Genomic DNA, 20297 nt, shown 5'->3' with positions numbered 1-20297 from the left:
ATGACAGGCCTCCCTGCTGAGCCCTAGCCACACTGCAGAGTCATGAGCAAACCTATGGCTGTGGTTTTAGGGTGTCTGGAGTCAAGTCCTACTTTGGTCTGAATCTCGGTTCTGCGATTTAGCGAGCACTGTGGAAAGTGCTCCACAGAACCAGGCTTTGTGCTAAGTCCCTGACATATACTATCTCACGGAATGGGGACCATGACTGTCCCTATCGCATAGGGAGCAAATAAGTGATTTTCCCAGGCCCACACCTAGTAAGTGATAAAACTGGACCATCCCCTGAGCCTGAAGTTCAGAGGCCAGATTCCTAAGGACTGTTTGCTAGTGACATGAGCTGTGTGACCATGAGTGAGTATTTAACTTCTCTGGGCCTCCTCCTCCTCAACTGTGGGATATAGAGATGAATAAAGAGCTGGTCAGTGGTTTATAAAGATTAAATGTGATGGCTCTCATACGGGCTGGGCACTGAGCAATTGCTCATGAAATTGTGGTTCCCTTTCCCCTGGTATGATGTACAAACAGCCTCCCAGCCTCCTCCCAACAGAGACTGTTGAAATCCTGAAACCTCAAGTCTTAACATATAAACAACAGTGCCAGGCTAACTCACAAAAAACTTACATAGACCAGAATGCACCAGAGACTCTGTACAAATGCATGGGAATAAAGATATTAGTTGAAAATAATATTGATAATTAAGCAAAGTGATTAGGAAAGGGGTTTGTGTTTTTCTTAGCAGTAACCTGGGCCTGATGGGAGCGGGGTGATGAGGAAGGGCCATGCCGGCCTTGAACTTGAACTCCAGGAAAATGCAATCATTGCGTGCTGGTGTGGGGCAAATGTTGCTGGCTGTTCGAAAGCAGGGAGGGGAACTGGTCACAAAGGCGAACTTGAGGCTTGAACTCCATCCTCTGTCTTTCTGCCCCTTACAAAGCGGCTGGCAGGGTTTGTGTTGAGGATCTACTGCAACTCAGTGTGGCCATGAATGGTTCCCTTACACCTGCTTCCGCGCCCATGGGTGCCTGTCTCTTGTCCCTAGAAGGCGTTCGTCACAATTGCTCACCACCACCCTGGGCCTGGGGTATAAAACCAACAGTTACGGTAACATGACCTACAGCAGAACTGCATTGGCTGCTAACTTGCTTCTTTACTAGACCTTATGGTGGTCTTGTGTTTGTTCGCCCATGGCTCACTTCATCATCCACTGTCCCTAATTTGTCAACAGAAGAACTTCACACTCAACGAATCCATTTGTCCATAGCTCAGAGTTTGTCTTCTTTTTTGTTGGTTTTATACCAGTATTTTCAGATACATTTATAACCCTTCAGCATCCTTACGATTTTAGCATCTGCTCAAAAAGGGACCTTGGCTCTGTTGCACAGTACGTTCTCTGGATTTAGGTCTTTGTCATGCTGAAAGTTTGTAGAATGGATAAACAAAGCGTGTTGACCCCCATCGCAGAATAGTACGCGACAACGAAATGAACACATGGAAGGATGAATCTCATGAACTTAACGCGGCGGGAAAGGAAGTCAGATACAGAAGAACAGACATGGCAATGATTTAGCGATGCGCTCTTGCAAGGGAAAGGCATAAGAAACGTGAGCGAGGGTTACTCTGAGAGTCACCGGGATGGACCCGGATGCCTCAGGGACCCTGGTGATGTTCCACTTCCCGACCTGATGGTGGTTATGCATGTTTGTTTTAGAATATTTTGTTAGGTCTTATAACTATGTGTTTTTGGTAATGGAGAGGGTTGAAAACAATCGTATTCTGAAGTGAGTAGGAATTTAATAGGAACAGATTCTGTTCCATTTGTCAATTATATGCTGCCTGATTTATCATTTCACGTTTACCTCTGGGTTTGCCAACTAAGCTTAACTGAAATCCATCCAACCGTCAGATAAATTGGAAGATGGGGACTTCAAAATCTGCAGGCTGCCGGTTCCTGGTAGGCATTTGCTAAATGATAGGCAATGAGCTAGATGGGTGTATTAGTCACCTGAGAAACAGAGCCAGTAGAATATATATGGACACAGAGATACTTATTAGAAGGAATTGGTTTACATAACTATGGAGGCTGAGCCAGTAGGTAGGAGACAAGTTTGAGGTTGTCTGAAGGCTGTCTTGTATAGAACCAGAAAGAAGAAAATTCAAAGAATTTTCAAAGAATTCAAAGAAGAAGTTCAAAGGCATTTTGCTAGGGGTACCTGGGTGGCTCAGTCGGTTAAGCATCTGCCTTCATCTCAGGTCATGATCCCAGGACCCTGGTATGGAGCACTGTGTTGGGCTCTCTGCTTAGCATGGAGCTTATTTTTCCCTCTGCCTGCTGCTTTGGCTGCTTGTGCTCTCTCTCTCTGTGTCAAATAAATAAATAAATAGGATCTTTAAAAAGGGAAAACGAAAACAAAGGCAGTGTGCTGGAGATTTCTCTCTTGCTTAAGAGAGGTCAGTCCTTGTTTTATTAAGACCTTCAACTGATTAGATGAGTCCCACTCATATTCTGGAGGACAATCTGCTTTACTTAAAGTCCCCTGATTTAAATGCTACTATCATCTAAAAAAAAATCCTCGTAGAAACACCCAGAATAATGTTTGACAAACATCAGCATCCTGGCCCAGCCAAATTAATGAATAAACTGAACTATCATAGTGAGTGTCACATGCTACCTGATTCACTCCTCATGTGGCCTCATGAGTTGATTATTTCTAGCCCCATTTGTACACGGCATTCACAGACCCTGTCTGAGGTTGCACAGTAGGTGAGCAACAGAGGCAGGAATTAAATAGAAGTCAGTGTGACACCAAATAGGAGTGGTAAGAAAGCTTTTTTTTTTTTTCTTTTGTGGCATGAGACTCAATCCAGGAAAAATTTAAATATTTATGGGCTACATATGGTCATCCCAAAGGAAAACAACTTAAGTGAATCTCCTGGGGAAACTTGAATTTTATTTTTATTATTTATTTATTTATTTTAAAAGATTTTATTTATTTATTTGACAGAGATCGCAAGGAGGCAGAGAGAGGCAGGCAGAGGGGGCAGGGCGGAGGGGGGGGTAGCGGGGAAGCAGGCTTCCTGCTGAGCAGAGAGCCTGATGCTTGATCCCAGGACCCTGAGATCATGACCTGAGCCGAAAGCAGAGGCTTAACCCACTGAGCCACCCAGGTGTCCCCAAAAATGTATTCTAAAATATAATCATCCAACTTGTTGATGGGAAATGGCCTCTGGTTTTTAGTCATAAAAATGTCATCTCTGGACATACTTGAGAGGAAGCAGCTTTCTAGTGTTTCACCCTGTGGTGGAAGCGAAGTGGGTCGTGTGGCACATTCTGCGCTCTGTCTGGTACATACCAGAAAGGCGACCAGGGACGAGCAGGCTTCACGTCAGATGGAAGAGGATTCAACTGAGTAGGTACGCTGGCAGAAATTTCTAGGCGCTGGCCAAGGCTTCCGCGGCTGATGGCTCTGGCTTTTTATCACGTCTAATCTCACTTCAAAACTCAAGGCATGCCTTTCCCTAGAGGAAGAGCGTTATAGCGCTTAACCTTGATCAACCTTGACCTGAATGCTCTTTGGAGGCTGCCAATGCCGCACACCAAGAAAGGCCGCGAGAAGCAGAGGAGAGGAGATGGGGCGAAGAGGCGAGGCAGAAGAGATGTTTTCTGAGAAAAATGGGAAAGAGAATGGAAGCTGGTGAAGGATGTCTGAATTTTTAGAAAGGAACTATGATGGGATTGATGGGGCCTGGGGGTGAGGACAATCAGGGGACAGGATGAGGGAAGCAGGACAAGGGTGTGTTCCCCTGCAGAAGGAAGAAAGATGGCATCTGCAGAGCTGGGCCTGGGCAGTTCCGGGACCGCAGGCCAGCTGGAGACTTGTGGGGGGTCGGGGGGAGGCTATGGGCAGCTATCCTGGTGTGTTAAAGAGCATGGGCTTTAGAATCGATTAAAAAAAAATCACTGTAAATTCAACCTAAAATAATGTCACTACAGCACCATCACCAACATTACCAGCATTACTGGCATTACCCGTGTTTCTGGGATATTATATTCTGTGATGTCTGTCAAAAGAGAATATTATTTATCCTTTTGCATCAGCTTGCAGGAGAATTAGAAATGATAGTAAGTGTGAAGCCCCACGCACGGAGCTGGCTCCTTTCTTTCTTTCCTGTCTCATCTTGGGTGTTTGTAGCTTTGCCACTTTTCACGCTGTAAGTCACTGTTCCGTGTCTGTAATCTTCTCTCTTGGGGGAGACAGAAGCACCTGGAGGCAGGAAACGGGGTTCCGTGTGTGCAGGGAGAGCAGAAAGAGGGGGTCTGGGAATCAGACAGTGAGTGAATTCCTGGTGCTCCCGTTCACAGATGGTGACCCTGGGCACAGCGCTGACCTCAGAATCCTGTTTCTTTCTCACCTGCAGGGTGGGTTTCTAACACCTGCCTTGAAGGTTCATGTGAGCATTAAGAAGAATGGATGCTCGGGTCCTGTCTATGTTGTCTCTAAACAAATGTTTGTCCTCAGAGCTAAGTCCAAGCAAATGTTCAATAAGTAACTGGAAAACTAAATTCTGTCAAGCCCTGTCCCTAGGTGAGTTGGATTTCCAGTGTTTGCCAATGAAAACCCCCCTTGGGTTGTGTGGGTGGGAGGTCCTCTAGCTGCGGAGCGCTGGCACAGGACCCCAGCCTCTGCGTGGGAGAGGCCTGCGTGATCCCCGAGTCATCCGTGCTTGCAGGGGCTGATCCCCCCGATGAGGCAACCCTCAGACTAGCCCACACCACCCCTCCACTCTGTGGGGTCACAGAGGTACTTCCTTCCTCCTCTTCTGACTTTGAAATGCTGAGATCTGGTGGAAAATTAAAACCCATTTTGTCAGATTCCCCAGAGATGAAAGGGAGTCTGGAGTAGATGTGAACACTGTAATTAGTCCCCACCAGGCCCCAGAGACAATAGCTCCCAGCCTCTGATCCCAGGGCTTGAAAGCCACATGCTTTCCAAAAGTGGCCAGGCCAGGAGAATCCACCCACCCTTTCCAGCACAGACATCACGAGCTCTTAGAGGGTCTCTGGGCTGGTCTGCTTCTGTCCTGCTCATGGTCTCTGTGTGGGCAGGACTCTCTCCTCTCTGACATAAGGGTGTCTAAGCAGGGATGAGCTTGACGTCCTTCAATTAACCTCTCAGCTCAAGTCCTGTTCCTCTGTTTGGACTCTGGCCCCAATGCACTCTATTCTTCTCCTCTTCCTCCTCCCCCTCCTTCCTTTTTTAAGGTTTATTGATTTTTTTAAAAAAGATTTTATTTATTTATTTGACAGAGAGAGAGATCACAAGTAGGCAGAGAGGCAGGAGGCAGGGGCGGGGTGGGGGGAGCAGGCTCCCTGCTGAGCAGAGGGCCTGATGCGGGGCTCGATCCCATGACCCTGAGATCATGACCTGAGGCAGAGGCTTTAACCCACTGAGCCACCCAGGCGCCCCGGTTTATTGATTTATTTGAGGGGAATGGAAGCAGCAGGAGGGGGAGAGGGAGAGCAAGAATATGTGCTGAGGGCAGAACCCAACATGGGGCAGATCCCACAACTGTGAGATCAGGACCTGAACCAAAACCAAGAGCCGACGCTTAACCAACTGGCCCACCCAGGCGTCCTATCCCAGTTCACTATCTTGAGTGTGTGGAATAACCCCTCTGGCCAATCCAAATATTTCCCAAACCTTCAACAGTGTTCAGATCCCACTCCTCCATGCAGCCCACCTGACCCCTCCAGCTCTGACTCACCAGCCTCTCTTCTGACCACAAGCTCGTTGGAGGCACCCGGTTGGACCCATGGTTGTAGACTCGGGCTGTTTGATCTTCTTCTGCACGAGGGAGTCTCGGCTTCTGAGCTCATAAGCAGGCACCATGGGTCTTTTTTTTGTTATTTCCCATCCCTGCTCAGGTCAAGGCCATCGGCCTCATCCCAACCGTGCTTGTCCCCGAGCCCCTGTACCAGCCTTTCAAGGGGTTTCCTGCTTCTGTTCCCGCCCTAGCACAACCCATTCACCTGGCCAGAGGGCTCTCTTCCGAAAGCAACACTGATGATCTCAGTCTCGCTCACCTGGTCCCCATCCCCAGAGGCTCCAGTGGCTTGGCGATGCCCTCAGCGCTGTTCTCAAGTCCTCTCTGGACCCACGCTGATCAGCCAGACAGAACAGTAGTTACCAGCTCAGTGTCGGTCTTCCCTGGTAGTTCTCAGCCCTCAGCGAGGGCTGGGCCTGTGGCTGACTTGGCTACCACTCTATGTTCAGGGCCTGGCCTGCGGCCTGGCACACCAACACGTTTTTGCTGAATGAGTGATTGCATGATTGAAGGAATGACCCCTTGTGGTCATGAGATGGCCATCAAGCCGTTGGATTTAGTGTCTCCCCTCGGTTGAGCATTCTGTCTTACATCTCTAGCAAGGGGATTTGCATGCACATGGCTTATTGAGGAAGGGTGCCGTGGGAAACTGGTGAGGGAGTGGAGGGAAGCCGAGGGGGGCGGCATACAAATTACATTTTGCATTTGTCCGCAGTTCGTGGCTCAGAGCACCTAAAACTCTTGGGATTTCCTGAGGGATCTGTCTTTTGTTATTCATAAGGACCCCCTTTCCCAACCACCCCTGAGTTTGTGCTATCAAGGGGATTCTTCGAGAACCCCAGGTAGCTTCAGCATGACCACGTGATCAGAGTGTTGGCCCCATCTCGGTGTCACCCCCATGTCCAGGGAGGGGAGTGGGGCTGGTTGTTGAGCTCCACCATGTATGGGCAATCGGTCATGTATACGTGATGAAAGTTGGATAAACATTCTTGAACAGTGAGGTTCATGGAGGTCCCTAGTTGTACTGGGAGGGTGTTATACCCCAACTCCATGGGGATAGAGGCTCCTGTTCTCCAGATCCTTCTGGGCCTTGCCCTATCTGCCCCTTTATGTAGCTCTTCAGCTGGAGCTTCTCCAGCCCATTGGGCTGTTGGGTTATCATCCCTTCCCCCACATCAATGAAGCAACGAACTTGTGTCCCCCCCAGGAGACAAGAAAGACACAGGACATGGTCTGTCCTCTTGGGTTTTTTTTTTTTTTCCTCTTGGCAGGGTCACCTTCTGATGTTTCAAGAGCAGAGTAGGAAGTAGTTTGCAAGAATTTTATTACTTCTTTTCTAAAGTTTTCGATATATTTTCAATTGAGATAGCATTGACATGCAACATTATATTAGTTTCAGGTGTACAATGCAATAAGCCAATATTCGTGTATATTGCAAAATGATCACCACAGCAAGTGTAGTTCAGAACCTTCATCCTCTGTAGTTATAAAAAAGTTTTTTCTTGGGATAAGTATTTTTTTTTAAGATCTTACTTTTATTTCTTTATTTTTAAGATCTTATTTATTTATTTATTTTGACAGAGAGAGAGAGAGCAAGAGAGGGAACACAAGCAGGGGGAGCGGGAGAGGGAGAAGCAGGCTTCTCGCTGAGCAAGGAGCCCGATGCCGGGCTGGATCCCAGGACTCTGGGATCATGACTTGAGCCAAAGGCAGACACTTAACGAATGAGCTGCCCAGGCACACCAAGATTTTGTTTGTAAATAATCACTACGCCCCACTTGGTCTCCAACTTAGAACCCCAAGATCAAGAGCCATGTGTTCTACTGACTGAGCTAGCCGGGCGCCCCTCTGATGAGGGTTTTTAAGATCTAATCTCAGCAACCTTCAAATATACCATATACAGAATCATGAATGAGGGTCACCATGCTGTCCATTACATTCCCAGGGCTTCCTTTATAACTGGAAGTTTGTACTGGTGTTTTGTTATTAATAATAAAGCACTGGAACACGGAGATAATTTCCTTTTAAAAAAGAAATGACAGCACATCATCTCAAAATAACGCCTGTCTCCCTTCCTTCTGTGTTGAGATTTTTTTTCTTGAGCCATCAAGAATGGGGTGGGGGATGAGCCTGCATCCCGAGTGCCCCAGGGATGGTGCACTAGACTGCGAGCGCCACCTGAGAACCGCCGCAGCTGTGGGGACGTGGGCATCCCTTGCGAGCTCTGGCCTCACCCCATATCAGGCAAGTGGAAAGCAGGGATTTCTTTGAGCACTGCAGAGGGCTGGGTGAATCCCAGCGCTGGGTTGGGTGTTGGCGGGGAGGCAGATGTAGGGGAGGCTGCTGAGGGGGCTAATGACCGGCCTCCGCTGAGCTGGCCATTCCCAGTTCCAGGGCACCATTCCAGTTGCTGACTGCTCTCCGTTTTCTGCTTGTGACAGATCATCAAAGCCAGGCTCTGTCCCTGCTCCCTGCCACCACGTTTTAATATTAATTGCAGCCAAAGCAAATGAGAAGAGCAAATCTGTTGTTCCTGAAACAGGCTGCACGTAGCAGAGCCAAATTGTAAGGGATTCTATTTGTATGCAAGTTATTTATGTGACTGCTCTCTTCTATGAGTGCAGAGACATAGATGACTGCCTCAGGGAGGAGAGGGAATGGGTGATGGTCCAACAGGCAGGACCGGACCTCTGCGAGACTCACAGACCCCAAGACATCCCACTGTACCTAAACTCTGAAAGAAGAAGCAGATGCCTCGTCCTGATCAAAAGCAAGGGGCTGGGTCTGCTGTGTGGATGCCCACCCACGCGGAGCACTGGTCAGATGCCAGTCCCAAAGTCCCATCCATCCCGTGACATGTCAGATCAAGGCCAGAGTCATCTGTCTCGTGGCTGTAGTTCCTCAGCAGTTCCCCCAAGGCAAGCGACTGGTGTCAAACGGATCCTTTGTCCTCCCCTCCTCGGAATCTGCGGAAGGGATGTGTCTGGGGAACTTGAGCTGCCAAGGTTTGCTTGGGAGGCCTTGAATGAAAATTTATGCCACTTCTTGGTGGCAGATCTGTGCTGGGCTGATTACCCAAGAGGCTACAAAGGCTTTATTTAGGGAAACAGCAAAGCAGGGTGGAAAAAAAAGGGGAGGGGTGTTCTTAAACTTTTGGTTTTTGACACTTCCCTCAATGTGGAAAAACCAGACTTCTTTTTCTATGTCTTTAGTTTAGATGTACGTGTGGAGAGGGCCTGGGTATTAGTCTTTTCAGGATCTAGGACTTGAATGAGGTAGACAGCCTCTCCCCGACCCGGAAAGGTGGAGAATGGGCGGGTGTGTGTAAGAATTTTCTTCTCTGGGAGGCAGAGGTAAGTTTGGGACTTCCTTATGTCGTGAAGCCAGATCTTGGGAAAAACAGCCCAGAAGACCACCCACCTCCCCATGGATGTGAATGGTCCTTCCTGGGGCATGGAGAGGTCCTGCCCTGTGCATACTCGGTGTGTGTCCGAATCACCTGCAGGGCTTACTAGAACATGGATATCTGACCTTCACCCCACAATGGCCAGAAAAAAAGGCCCCGATGGTAGCTCTTGCCAGTTTCTGTGGTGTAAATATTCCCATCATGGCCACTTTCGAGAGGCCACATGATGCCACTGAACTTGGGAAAAGATATGCATAGTCAGCTCTTTCAGCAACCTAAGAAGGGATGGTTTCCTGGCAAGGAACAGGCCGTAGCCCAGGGAGTCTGCTAGAACAATACATGGGGTCACCCCCCCCAACACACACACACACACACACACACACACACACACACGGAGCCGAGCTCCTGAGGCCTCCCACCAAGAGATGGAGAAGCAGAAAGACTGAGGGCCCAGGGGGCCAGGTACATCAGGCCTGCCCTTCTCTTTTCCTGCTGCCCTTTCCCAGAGTGTTTTTTCTTTTTAATTAAGTATGTATATATAAATATCCTTTCCCTGTTTCATAAAATTAAATTTTAAAGAGAGTCCAGAAAGAAAATAAACACCATGTATCATTCTGCCATGCAGAAATAAACACTGTTAACATTTCAGTGTATAATCTAGTTTTGTTTGTTTGTCTTAAAGAACCCACTCTCTCCGACACATACAAACACACGTACAGATTTTTATGGAGTTATCGTACATACACTATTTCGGAACACCGTTGTTTCATTCTACAGTCCCACAGGCATCTTCTCATGTCACGAAGCGCTCTCCTACAACATGACTTGTCATGGGTGAAGGGTATTCCCTTATTTGGTTGCACCGTAATTTAGATTTTGAATTCCTCATTCTTGGAAATTTGCTTTGTGTCCCACCTTTTTGGATGTCAAACATGCTCTGAGGAACAGCCTTGTATCCATAGGTTGCCATTCTACAATTATTTCTTGGGAAATAATCCTTTTTTAAGATTTTATTTATTTATTTAAGAGAGGGAGCGAGAGCAGGGAGAGAGGCAGAGGGAGAGAATCTCAAGCAGACTCCCCGATGCGCACAGAGCCTGACGTGGGGCTTGATCTCATGACCCTGAGATCATGACCTGAACTGAGACCAAAAGTCAGTTGCTTGACCAACTGAGCCACCCAGGTGCCCCTTGGAACTCCATTTTCTTGTAGGAAACACTGGCTCGAAGAAAAGTGTGCCTATTTTAAAACTGGGGATTCATAATGTCCAGCTGCCTTCCAGAGATGCCACACCTACCTAGACGTCCATCGGCAGCATTTAAAGTGACTGTTTCATCAGCCTTTCATTGACACTGGATTTTACAAGTTTTAGACATTCTGAAATGTATGGTTTTGTATGTATGTGTTTGTCTGCTTCGTTTCTTCCAATACGGTGTGGGAGTCCCACCGTGAGAGACGGACCGGCATCCAGGTGTAGGACAGACAATCAGTGAAGATACCACCTGCCAGACTTGAAAGTACCACTGACTATTTATACACTCAGATCCCAAGGAGGTGGTTTAAAAGTGAGAGCTTGTACAGCCATCTGAGCCTTGCACAAACCCTACGTCTGGATTGACTAGAGGGGGCAGGGGCTGGGGTGGGGGAGGGCCTGGGTCTTCTGCAGCACCATCTCTCCCCACAGAAGCGATCACGATCCCAGAAAGGAACAAGAGTGGACCAGAGCCGGAAGCCAGGGAGCAAGAGGACAAAGTATTAACAGGCAAATGAAAATCAGACAAGGGAGATGAATCAGAAGCGATCTGATAACCAGCCCAGGATTAAGGGCACCCGGGGATTTCACAGTCATTTGCTTCAAGCTGCTAATCTTTTCTGAGTGGTTCCCTTCAAGCCGTCTGGAAGGAATGAACAAATGGATGGCTTAGCCAAATGGTTGCTCCTGCAGCATTTCATGCCTGGGTGCACCGACACATTGTCACGTTCCCATTGGTTCAGGATTCAAAGTGTGGCTGGTTCACAAAAGCACAGAATGTCAGAGTTAGAAGGGGCCTAGACCACGTGGGGTCTACCTGTCCATTTCACAGATGACAAAATTGAGGCTCATAGAGATTATAGGATTTCTCCCGAATGTACACATCTTGGTATTGGCGGAGCGGGAATTAGCACTCCGCCCTCCAGCTGTTACTCTGGCCCCATTGCCATTTGTTTGCTCTAGTATTTCTTAAGCTTCCTTAATAGAGAAGCGCAGAAAGAATGAATACGGGGGGAAAAGACTAAAAAAGTAAGGTAAGTCATTTCACGAATCGACTTCCCCAGGAGAGAAACAGCAAACCCCATTTCATCCTTTGTGGGATGGGTCAGTGACCGCACCACGGCGAGCTGCGGGGAGGTAGCGGAGAGCATGGCGCATGGCCCTTCCCAGACGGGAGCTACGTGCTCGTTTTTGTTGTCATCTGAGAGAACGCCAGCTGCTTCTCGGTCTAAGTGAAAGGCGAATGTTGTCTGGCAGGGAATATTCCTTATAGGCAAATACCTTGAGTTGCAAAGATAGCCACTGCTCCAAGAACTTTTAAGGCTAGACCACTGCTGCCCATCGGAAGGCTTCCCAGTGTGTTAGTTAGGGGGAGGGGAGGAGGAAGCAATTTTGCACAGGAGTCAAGGGAATGAAGCAGGAGGAAAGAGGAAAACTGCTTACCCACCTGTCCGCTGGATCTAGAAAGTTTAGGGGAGGCTGTGGCAGGAAGCCCCTCCTGATCCAGTTTCTTTGGCAGAGGCTACCTTGCAAAAGTAATGGCTAAGGGCAGAGGAGCCTACACAGTTAAGAAGAGCAGAGCGCGGGGTTTGGGATCTGTGGTCCCTGACAGCGCCACTTGCTGTGATAATATTACTATGCTGTTACAATGTTGATCACGCTTCCACTGGGCAGAGCAGGGTCAATGACCAGCAACTCCTCTCCTGGCAGCCGTGGAAACAGCAAGAATACTCAGTGGACACTTGCATCCTGGGCTGAGTCTTTTTGGAATGAGGAAGCCCTGGGCAATTCTGGGTAGAGAGGAAGGTGTCTGGAGGGATGTGCTGGATTTTCTGTTCCTATGGGCGGTGATTGCACATTTAATTATTTTGACACACAAAATTAAAGGGTATTCAAAGCTGGCCATTAAGATTATGAACTGATATAACTGATATCCATGAAACATACATTTACAGACACATATTACAGAGCAATCCTAACTGAAGGTCTTAGTAGTTCTGAATTAAATATATTATACATAATTAAAAAGATTTTTGATAATTTATTGAGATGAAATTCACATAGCATAAAACGAACCATTTTAGAGTGAACAATTCCGTGGCACCGAGTACATTCACAGTACTGTGCAAACTCCATCTGTAGCTAGTTCCAGAACATGTCCATCCCTCCAGGATAACACCCCATCCCCGTTTGGCCATTTCTCCCACTCTCCACTCTCCCCGGACCCCTGGGGACGACCCATCCATCTCTGTCTTTGTGAAACTGTCTATCCTGGGTATTTCATATAAATGGAATTGAGGAGTTTGTATAACTTTTGTAAATGCAATACAGAAATGAGGCAATAGCAGAAGGGACACAGGGCCCTACCACCAAACGTTAAGCCTATGCTCTTTTCATTCTCTGGTTTAGAGATGAAATCTCTGCACTTCTCTGCCTGGTTTTCAGGAATCTCTGTGAACTCTTTCTCTTTCTTTTTTTATTTTTTTAGTTAAATAAAAAAGTTTTTGTTTAACTAAAGATTCCTGGCTTTAGTTAATAATAATAATAAAAATAAAAGAAAAACACCTACCAAGTACATAGTATATTAGATTCTGAGTTAAAAGCATGTAGGTGTTCTTTCACTGGATATTCACAGAAATTTTACCAGTCAGGACATTTCATAGATGAGAAAATTGACAAAGTGATTTAATCCAAGGTGACACATTGGCAGCGGCCGAGTTAAGACTGGAGGTAATGTGACTGACTCTAAAATTCTGCCTTTTCAAAGAGTGTTTATTAAAAAGGGGCCGATGAGGTACTATCTTCCAGTTATAAAATAAAAGAAGACACAGGTGTCTAATTTCTAGCGCAGGGAATCTGGTCAGTAATATTATGAACATTTTGTACTGTGACAGATGGTAACTAGACTTATCATGGTGAACATTTTCTAATGTATATAAATGTCGAATCACTATGTCATACACCTGAAACTAATATTGTATGTCAATTATACTTCAATAAAAAAAGGGTGTTTATTAATCCCAACACATATTACATTTTTCTTGCATTCACTGGTACTTCTCAGACCAACCACTGGGAATTTTTTTTAGCATGTATTTAATGCTAATTATTATTATTATTTTATAATTATAGTATTTTCAAATCAATAGCAAAGTCACTATAATTGCCTTTGTGTATGTATTTATTGTACGCTTATTGTATCTTGAATGTCTCACCTCGCTGGAATGAAAATCTCTCCTCGTGCCCACTATGAAGTAGGAGCTTAATAACAGTGGAAAAGGGGCGCCTGGGTGGCTCAGTGGGTTAAAGCCTCTGCCTTTGACTCTGGTCATGATCCCAGGGTCTTGGAATCGAGCCCCGCATCAGGCTCTCTGCTCCCCCCGCCCGCCCCGCCTACTTGTGATCTCTGTCTGTCAAATGAATAAATAAAATCTTAAAAAAAAAAAAAAAGTGGAAGAAAAAAATGAGTGCTATCCTAGGTTTGACTATTCGCCCCGCATTCCACGTTCTCCAGACCAAAGCTGTGCTTCTGCTGCTATCTCCAAGCAGGAGGCCCTGAGCTCCGGAGGCCACAGCTGCTGGGAACAAGGCTGTGGGTGTGGGCTGGGCTGGTCCCTCCAGATTGCCACCTGCCTGGTCCTCTTGTCCTCATGACACCTTCTGCTGCCGAGTCCCCGCCCCGCCCCCGGCCCCCTCACGTCCCGAAGAGGTCTCTCCATTCCCACCCCAGCGGCTTTGCACCTGCCATTCTCGTCCTACGCCCCGACTGCCATGCTCTGTCTCAGTGTCGGTTATTCTCAAGTCCACGGTGTCCTCGGTATATATCACTTCCCCCAAACCTTCCCTGCCTTTCTTCTCGTGCCCACAGAGATGGGCCTCTGTCTGGGGAGAGCCCACAGCTGTCGCTGGATGTCGGAGATGACCTGTCCTCAGGCCGTGGCAGCCTCAGGGGAAGGCGGGGCCGGCAGGGGCCTCAGACACCGCCCAGACCTCCAGTGCCAAACTCCTCTGGGCCTGAAGTTTCCTGGGAAGAGCCTCAGGGATCCCCCTGCAGGAAAGGGGCAGGAAGCGGGGGGGGGGGGGGGGGGGGGGGCAAGCCAACAGGGTGCTGGGTCCCCGGCCCTACTTAACCAAGATACCCTGTTGTTCTCTGAATGATGGGATTTCATTTGAAAAAAGATACTAACTGGCCAAATTAAAAAAAAAAAAATTAGTTGCTTTTATCCTACTACTTTTTTCTACCTCCTACTTTTATAGATAAGAAAACTGCAAGTTATAAAATTCAAAAGTTTTTCCTTCCTTCCTCCCTCCCGCCCTTCCTTTCTTCATTCTTTCTTTCTTTTCTTTTCTTTTTTTCCTTTCCGTACAATAGTGTCTTGGCGAATGGTTTCCAAACTAGGGACCCAATTCTTGCGCCGTCCCGGCAGCCAGCCCTCCGTGGCCCCCGTGCAAGGCTGTCACTCACAGAGTGGACGTGGAGCGACGTGGGCAACGTGTGCATTGCTCGCCTTGAAGGGAGCTGCTTGTCCCGTCCTTCCTCTGTCTCTTCATTCCCAGGGGCTGGGTCACCAATGGGTCACAAATCAGCTTCCTTGGCAGCCTGGTGAAGCCTGTGTCCTTGACCAGGACAATTTTTTTTTAAATTTTTATTTTTTTTAATGCATAAAATAAAATACAGGAGCTTACAGAAGAAAGCTTTTGGCATGTAGATGTCAAAATACCTAACGGGACACACACACGCACACACAGACCCGTGACAGTAGAATTGTGTTGCCTTTGTCGACATTAAATAATGACATCCAACAGCAGCAGGACAGACAGCAAAGTATAATTTTGAAATAGGAATGAATGTTAAATGATAGTTTGGGATATCTGTGACACTGTCATAGGACACAAAAGTCACCATGATGCCTATTGGCAGCAGAGTCCCCGATACCCCTGTTTTTGCGGTGGTTTATCATCACACTCATAATAAAAGGAAATGCTAATTTTTTTAAAAGTTCGTGAAAATAGAGATGTGATTTATTTATTTATTTATTTATTTATTTATTTATTTTTGCCTCACATCCCTTCACAAACTCCTTGAGTTCTCCGTGTGGAGTCCAGGTAGAGAACCCCTGCATTAAGGGGTGGCAGGAAGAGAGCTGAATGGAACTTGAGTCCCTGAATATCCCTGTGGAAGAGAACTGCCCACGGGTCCGGGCCACTGTCCTCTCAGCTGTCGTGGGAGGGAGAGAAATGTATTGTATTTAAGCCGTGGTGATGGCGGGTGTCTATACCCTTCCTACTACCTCCAGTGAGAAAATGACTTGATACATTTTCTCTTTGATCCATTGTGGGTTGCTTTTCCCAACTGTCCCCTCGTCTCTTGAGTGTAGACAAGACCTAGATAGGGGTCATGCGGGGGCAAGGGTCCAGTTAATAGGTGCCGAATGAATATACATCTGCACAATTGGGTCCCCGACCCTAGAAAAGTAGGGTTTCGTGACAGGTGGGGTTCTGAGTGGGGAAGTACTGGGTTTAAATCCTGATTCTGTCATTTGCTGGCTGTGCCGCTGTGTGTAGCCGGTGGCGCTTTCAAAGCCTTAATCGTGACATTTGTTAAAACAGGGGTAATCATTTCTCGAAGCGTCCGAAGTCCAATGGGATAGACCCATGATGACTCAGATCTCACGGTGCTGCCCTTTCACACCTGGAGTCCATCCGTGTGAGGCTCCAGCTCTTACGTGACTTTGAGATCACTGTCTTTTCCAGGAATCTCTGCCTCCTGACCCGGGGGGGGGGGGGCGGGGGGTGCAAAGGTGGGGACATGACCTCGGAGGATTCTCGAACCTGCCCTCCTCGCTCTGTAACAACAGTAACTACGCTCTTCTGAACCCGTCCTCTGTGTCGGGCCACACACTTACCTCGTGCATTGCCTCACGCTGGTCCTAAGAAGACACTCTTAGTGCTAGTTCCACTTTTTCACAGAAATGGAGGCTCAGGGAGGGCCCACAATTTACCCATGGGCATTCTGTGATCAAGAGTCCAGTCCCGGATTTGAACTTGATGCCCATGCTTTGTCGGCCAGACGCGTCAGTCCCGTGTGTGTGTGTATGCATGTGTGTGTGCATGTGGCAGGAGACGGTGGCTGTGCCAGGCACCCAGGCTGAGGAAGGGAGCAGCAGCTGGCAGGTGCCCCATGTGAGCCAGTTTGGGGATCCCCAGGCTGGGGGACCACCGAGGAGCTGTTCCATGGCTTCTTCCATATTTCAGTCCCCTCACTCTTTCTCCTCAGGGCCGAGTGCTCTCTGCTTCTGGAACCCCGTTCCCGGCCTCTGGGGTGACATCTTCCACTCACCTACCTGCTGACTTCCTTTCCTCTTCTAGACCAATTCCACTCCCTCTGGCCCCGTCTCCGTGCCCCGGCCTGTGCCTTGTGGCCTGTGGCCTGGGCAGGGGCGTGTGAATGGCAGTGGCATTCCAACGGGGCTGAGATCACGGAGCCCGGAGCCCGGGAGAACAGGCTGCAAGGGGAGGTCGGCCTGCGTCACTTGAGGGCCTTGTTGGCAGATCATAAAAGCTGGAAATGCTTGATGAGGTCATTGCACCCAGGCCCTGGGGGCTGGACCCCGCCAGTTCCCTTGGTGGCTGACACTTCCTGCCACCTCCCTTTGGAGAAGCAGAGCCCGCGGGCCCAGGCTGGGAAAGCTGCTCTTCTTGACCTAACCTTTTCCTCTGCTTCACTGTTGGACCCGCGCTGGCCTCCTGGGAGGGGAGGACAGAACCCCAACTTCTTGCTGGGGAGCTCCATTTCCCCCAAGGATCTGCAAACAGCCCCGAGCTCTCCTTTGTAGCCCTTCGCCTCCAAAGGGCCCAAGCAGCCATCCTGCTGATGGGGGGTGGGGTGGGCTGGAAGAGTACGGAGGGGAAAAATAAATAAATAATAAATACAGTCATTACTGCTGATGTGAGAAGCTGCCTGCCATCGTGGATTGGGAGAGAACAGAATCTAGAAGTGGGGTGTTGCTCATCAGAAGGGCTTGCCACTCCCTTCTCTGGGGTCTCAGTTTCTACATCTGTAAAATGAGTGTGTTGGCCTGCAACAGAGGGACACTGAGTGGGTTGGTACCATTCCTCAGATGCTGTGCTGGGTTCCCAGCAAGGTTGGGCCTTTAACAGCCTGCCCCACCTAACAACTTCTGTGTGCATGAAGGTCGCCAGGAAATGACACAGAGGCCCCTGGAATGGTGCCCAGATGCCCACGTAGCTTAACCTCTCTGAGGCTCTAGGGGCCCAGCAAGCATATCGGTCTGCTTCTGGGCAGACCTGGTGCGGACAGAGCACCTTTGCGGTGCCTGACCAGGTCCCGGGAGAGAGAAGGAAGGAGCCAAAGAGGCTCCTCCTCTTCTGTCCTCCCCTCACAGCCTCCTTGTGATGTGGCAAGATGGAGGAGGGAGACTGCGAGGCAGGTAGGACCCGGCTGGACCCAGTGCCTGAGGTCATCCACCCCAGAAGGTGATTTTGCTATGCTCACTATTGCTATAACTCTGGAAAGAACGTCTGCTCGGCAGCCACAGTCAGCCCAGCCGGAGCCGGGAGAGTGGAAGCTGAGGTCACAGAACCCTTAGACAGCGGTGCAAATCCAGTAGCTTGCTGTGCGTGACTTCGAGAGCACCAGGAAGCAGGTGGTAATATCCCAAGGTTTTTAGCTTCTGCCTGAAGCCACCAGGTCAAGCACAGACCCTCAGGCCAGTGACACCAGGACCCGCTGCCCTCCACCGCCCACCCCCCAACCGCCATTTAGTCCTCAGATGGAGCTCAGACCTACAGTGGGCAATGCGTACGGGCAGAGTACCTCAGAGTTTAGCAATGTGCTCACCAACATTTAACTCTCACAGCAGAGGCCTCTGAGATTTGGGGATCACCAAGTTGTGACGTTTGGGCCTGACTTTGTCACCGTGATGTCCTGAGGCCATGCTGAGTCTTTTGGACCCACTTTATCTCTTGACTAAGCCATGATGCCAAAATACAGGTTACAGGTGGAGAACAGGGAGAAGAAATCTACAGTCTGTGGGGGGTTGGGGGGCAAACCCAGCTTGCTGCTTGTTTTTATCAATAAAGTTTTATTAGAACACAGTCCTATCTATTTATTTACCTATTGTCTGTGGCTGCTCTTACTACAAGGGCAGAGTTGAGTTGTAGCTGAGATGGTGTGACCTGCAAAGCCGGAAATATTTACCACCTGGTCCTCTGCAGAACAAGTGTGCTCTGTTAAGGGATTTTTAAATCAAGATGAGTTTCCCCAAGAAAGCAGGTCATCAGGGAAGTTACTACTTAAGCAAAGGCTGGATGTCTAAGAGTCCCCAGAAATGATGCAAACTACCACAGGCTTTGGTATTTAATCAACCGCTAATGACACCCAGCGCCCCCCTGAGGCAGGCCCACTGGTGAGACAGAGTGGTCATTTTGAGGAACCAACCACCAGAGGAAGAGGGTGGTATTTGAGGCTTGAAGTTGGGGAGTAGGGGTGAGGGGCAGGTTTGAGTGAGAGCAGACTCCTACGCTCCAGTGTGGGAAGGAAGCCACCAGGCTGGACGGGCTGGTGCAAGGTGCCCACACAAGGTCTTGTAGGTGGTGGGGGCTCTAGCAGACTGGGGCTCCATGGCCAAAGGCTGTGTGAAAAGGAACAAGTTCATATTCCTCCCAAAGGATTGCTGGGGCCTGGCTCAATGTGTGTGTGTGTGTGTGTGTGTGTGTGTGTCTCCTAGGCTGAAGTGATTGTCTTGCTGGGGTCCACAGCACCACCCTGCAGGGATGTCATCGTTTCTGGGGAAAAGGATCTGCACCTGTGTCTCTTCCATTGCCCTTGAATCCTCTCCTCGTCCCCAGCCTCCAATCAGAGCTTAGTGGCTGTCCCAGCCTGCACTCAGCCAAGCAGGAAGGTTCAAGGGTGGGGTCCTGTGTCCAGTTGTGGGGGGCAGCACCAGGGTCTTCTCCCTTTGCCAACTGTGGCAGCTCCGGGTTTTGTTTTACTGGGGAAGGAAGCATTTCCTCCTCCTGAAATGGTGCAGGACCAGGGGAGCCTCTGGGGGCAGGGCATGGAAAGGACCAAGGGACACAAAGTGCGACAGGGTTGTTTAGACTCTGGCAGGAGAGGTCCCCCTTGCTCTGGAGATGGTGACTCTGTGGTGGGGTCTCCAGGTTGTGCGCGCAGGCACCTTGGGTGGAGGACCCTCTCCCATGTGCTTCTCTGCTGCTAACTTCAGGGCACAGCAGAGGCCGCAGAGGGAGGAGGGTCCGTCTGGGGCCACCACCCCCTCGGCTCTATTCCGAAGGCTCTGCGACTCCGCGGGAGCTCCCTGAATGAACGGAAGCTTCCGATCCAAGGCAGTGCGCCCTTCCCTCTCTCGGCATCCAACTGTCCGGGAGCGGCTCTCTACCAGCTGCTCAGCGCTCACACTGGAGCTTCTGGGGCGCGGGGCGATCTTGCCCAGTGGGTGGGGTGTCACGGCCTCCTCCCCTCTCTGCTGGCCTCCCTACGAGTCATCTCCAGCAGCCGAGACTAGAATCACAGTTCCTTTCAAGTGGGGCCTGAGTGCTCCCGGGGTCCAAACCCCTCCCGAGGGCCACAGCGTGGGAGCCCCAGCGCTTCCTGCCCCGCAACAACCCGCGTGCGTGAGCCCCCGGCCCCAGCACGCGCTGCCCCGCCGGCCCCGCCCCCCCGCCCAGCGCTTTGTTCCCTGAGCGGCGCAGCTGCGTGCGGCAGCCACACGGGGGCGCTGCGCGGCCGGCGGCGGCAGGGGGGGCTGGCCGGCGGTCACCGGCCCTTCCCTT

The 20297-nt window shown here is 49.4% G+C and overlaps 1 protein-coding gene across 1 annotated transcript; it reads right to left on the bottom strand.

Annotated features, from left to right (window-relative positions):
* Positions 1–15241: 15241 nt before the first annotated feature.
* On the bottom strand, positions 15242–18445 carry LOC131811393 (uncharacterized). The gene is made up of 2 exons (XM_059139923.1): positions 16388–18445; positions 15242–15699 (listed from the first exon to the last, which is right to left on the bottom strand). The coding sequence occupies exon 1, from the start codon at positions 17964–17966 to the stop codon at positions 16959–16961; it is 1008 nt and encodes a 335-aa protein (XP_058995906.1). The 5' UTR covers positions 17967–18445; the 3' UTR covers positions 15242–15699; positions 16388–16958.
* Positions 18446–20297: the final 1852 nt, after the last annotated feature.

This window comes from Mustela lutreola, chromosome 11 (genome assembly GCF_030435805.1).
Source record: "Mustela lutreola isolate mMusLut2 chromosome 11, mMusLut2.pri, whole genome shotgun sequence".
NCBI lineage: Eukaryota > Metazoa > Chordata > Mammalia > Carnivora > Mustelidae > Mustela > Mustela lutreola.
This window is presented reverse-complemented; position numbering and strand designations above follow the sequence as displayed.

What these genes read in the sequence shown, in the direction of transcription:
- LOC131811393 (XM_059139923.1), bottom strand. Translation starts at nt 17,966, where the DNA reads ATGACCTCAGGCACTGGGTCCAGCCGGGTCCTACCTGCCTCGCAGTCT.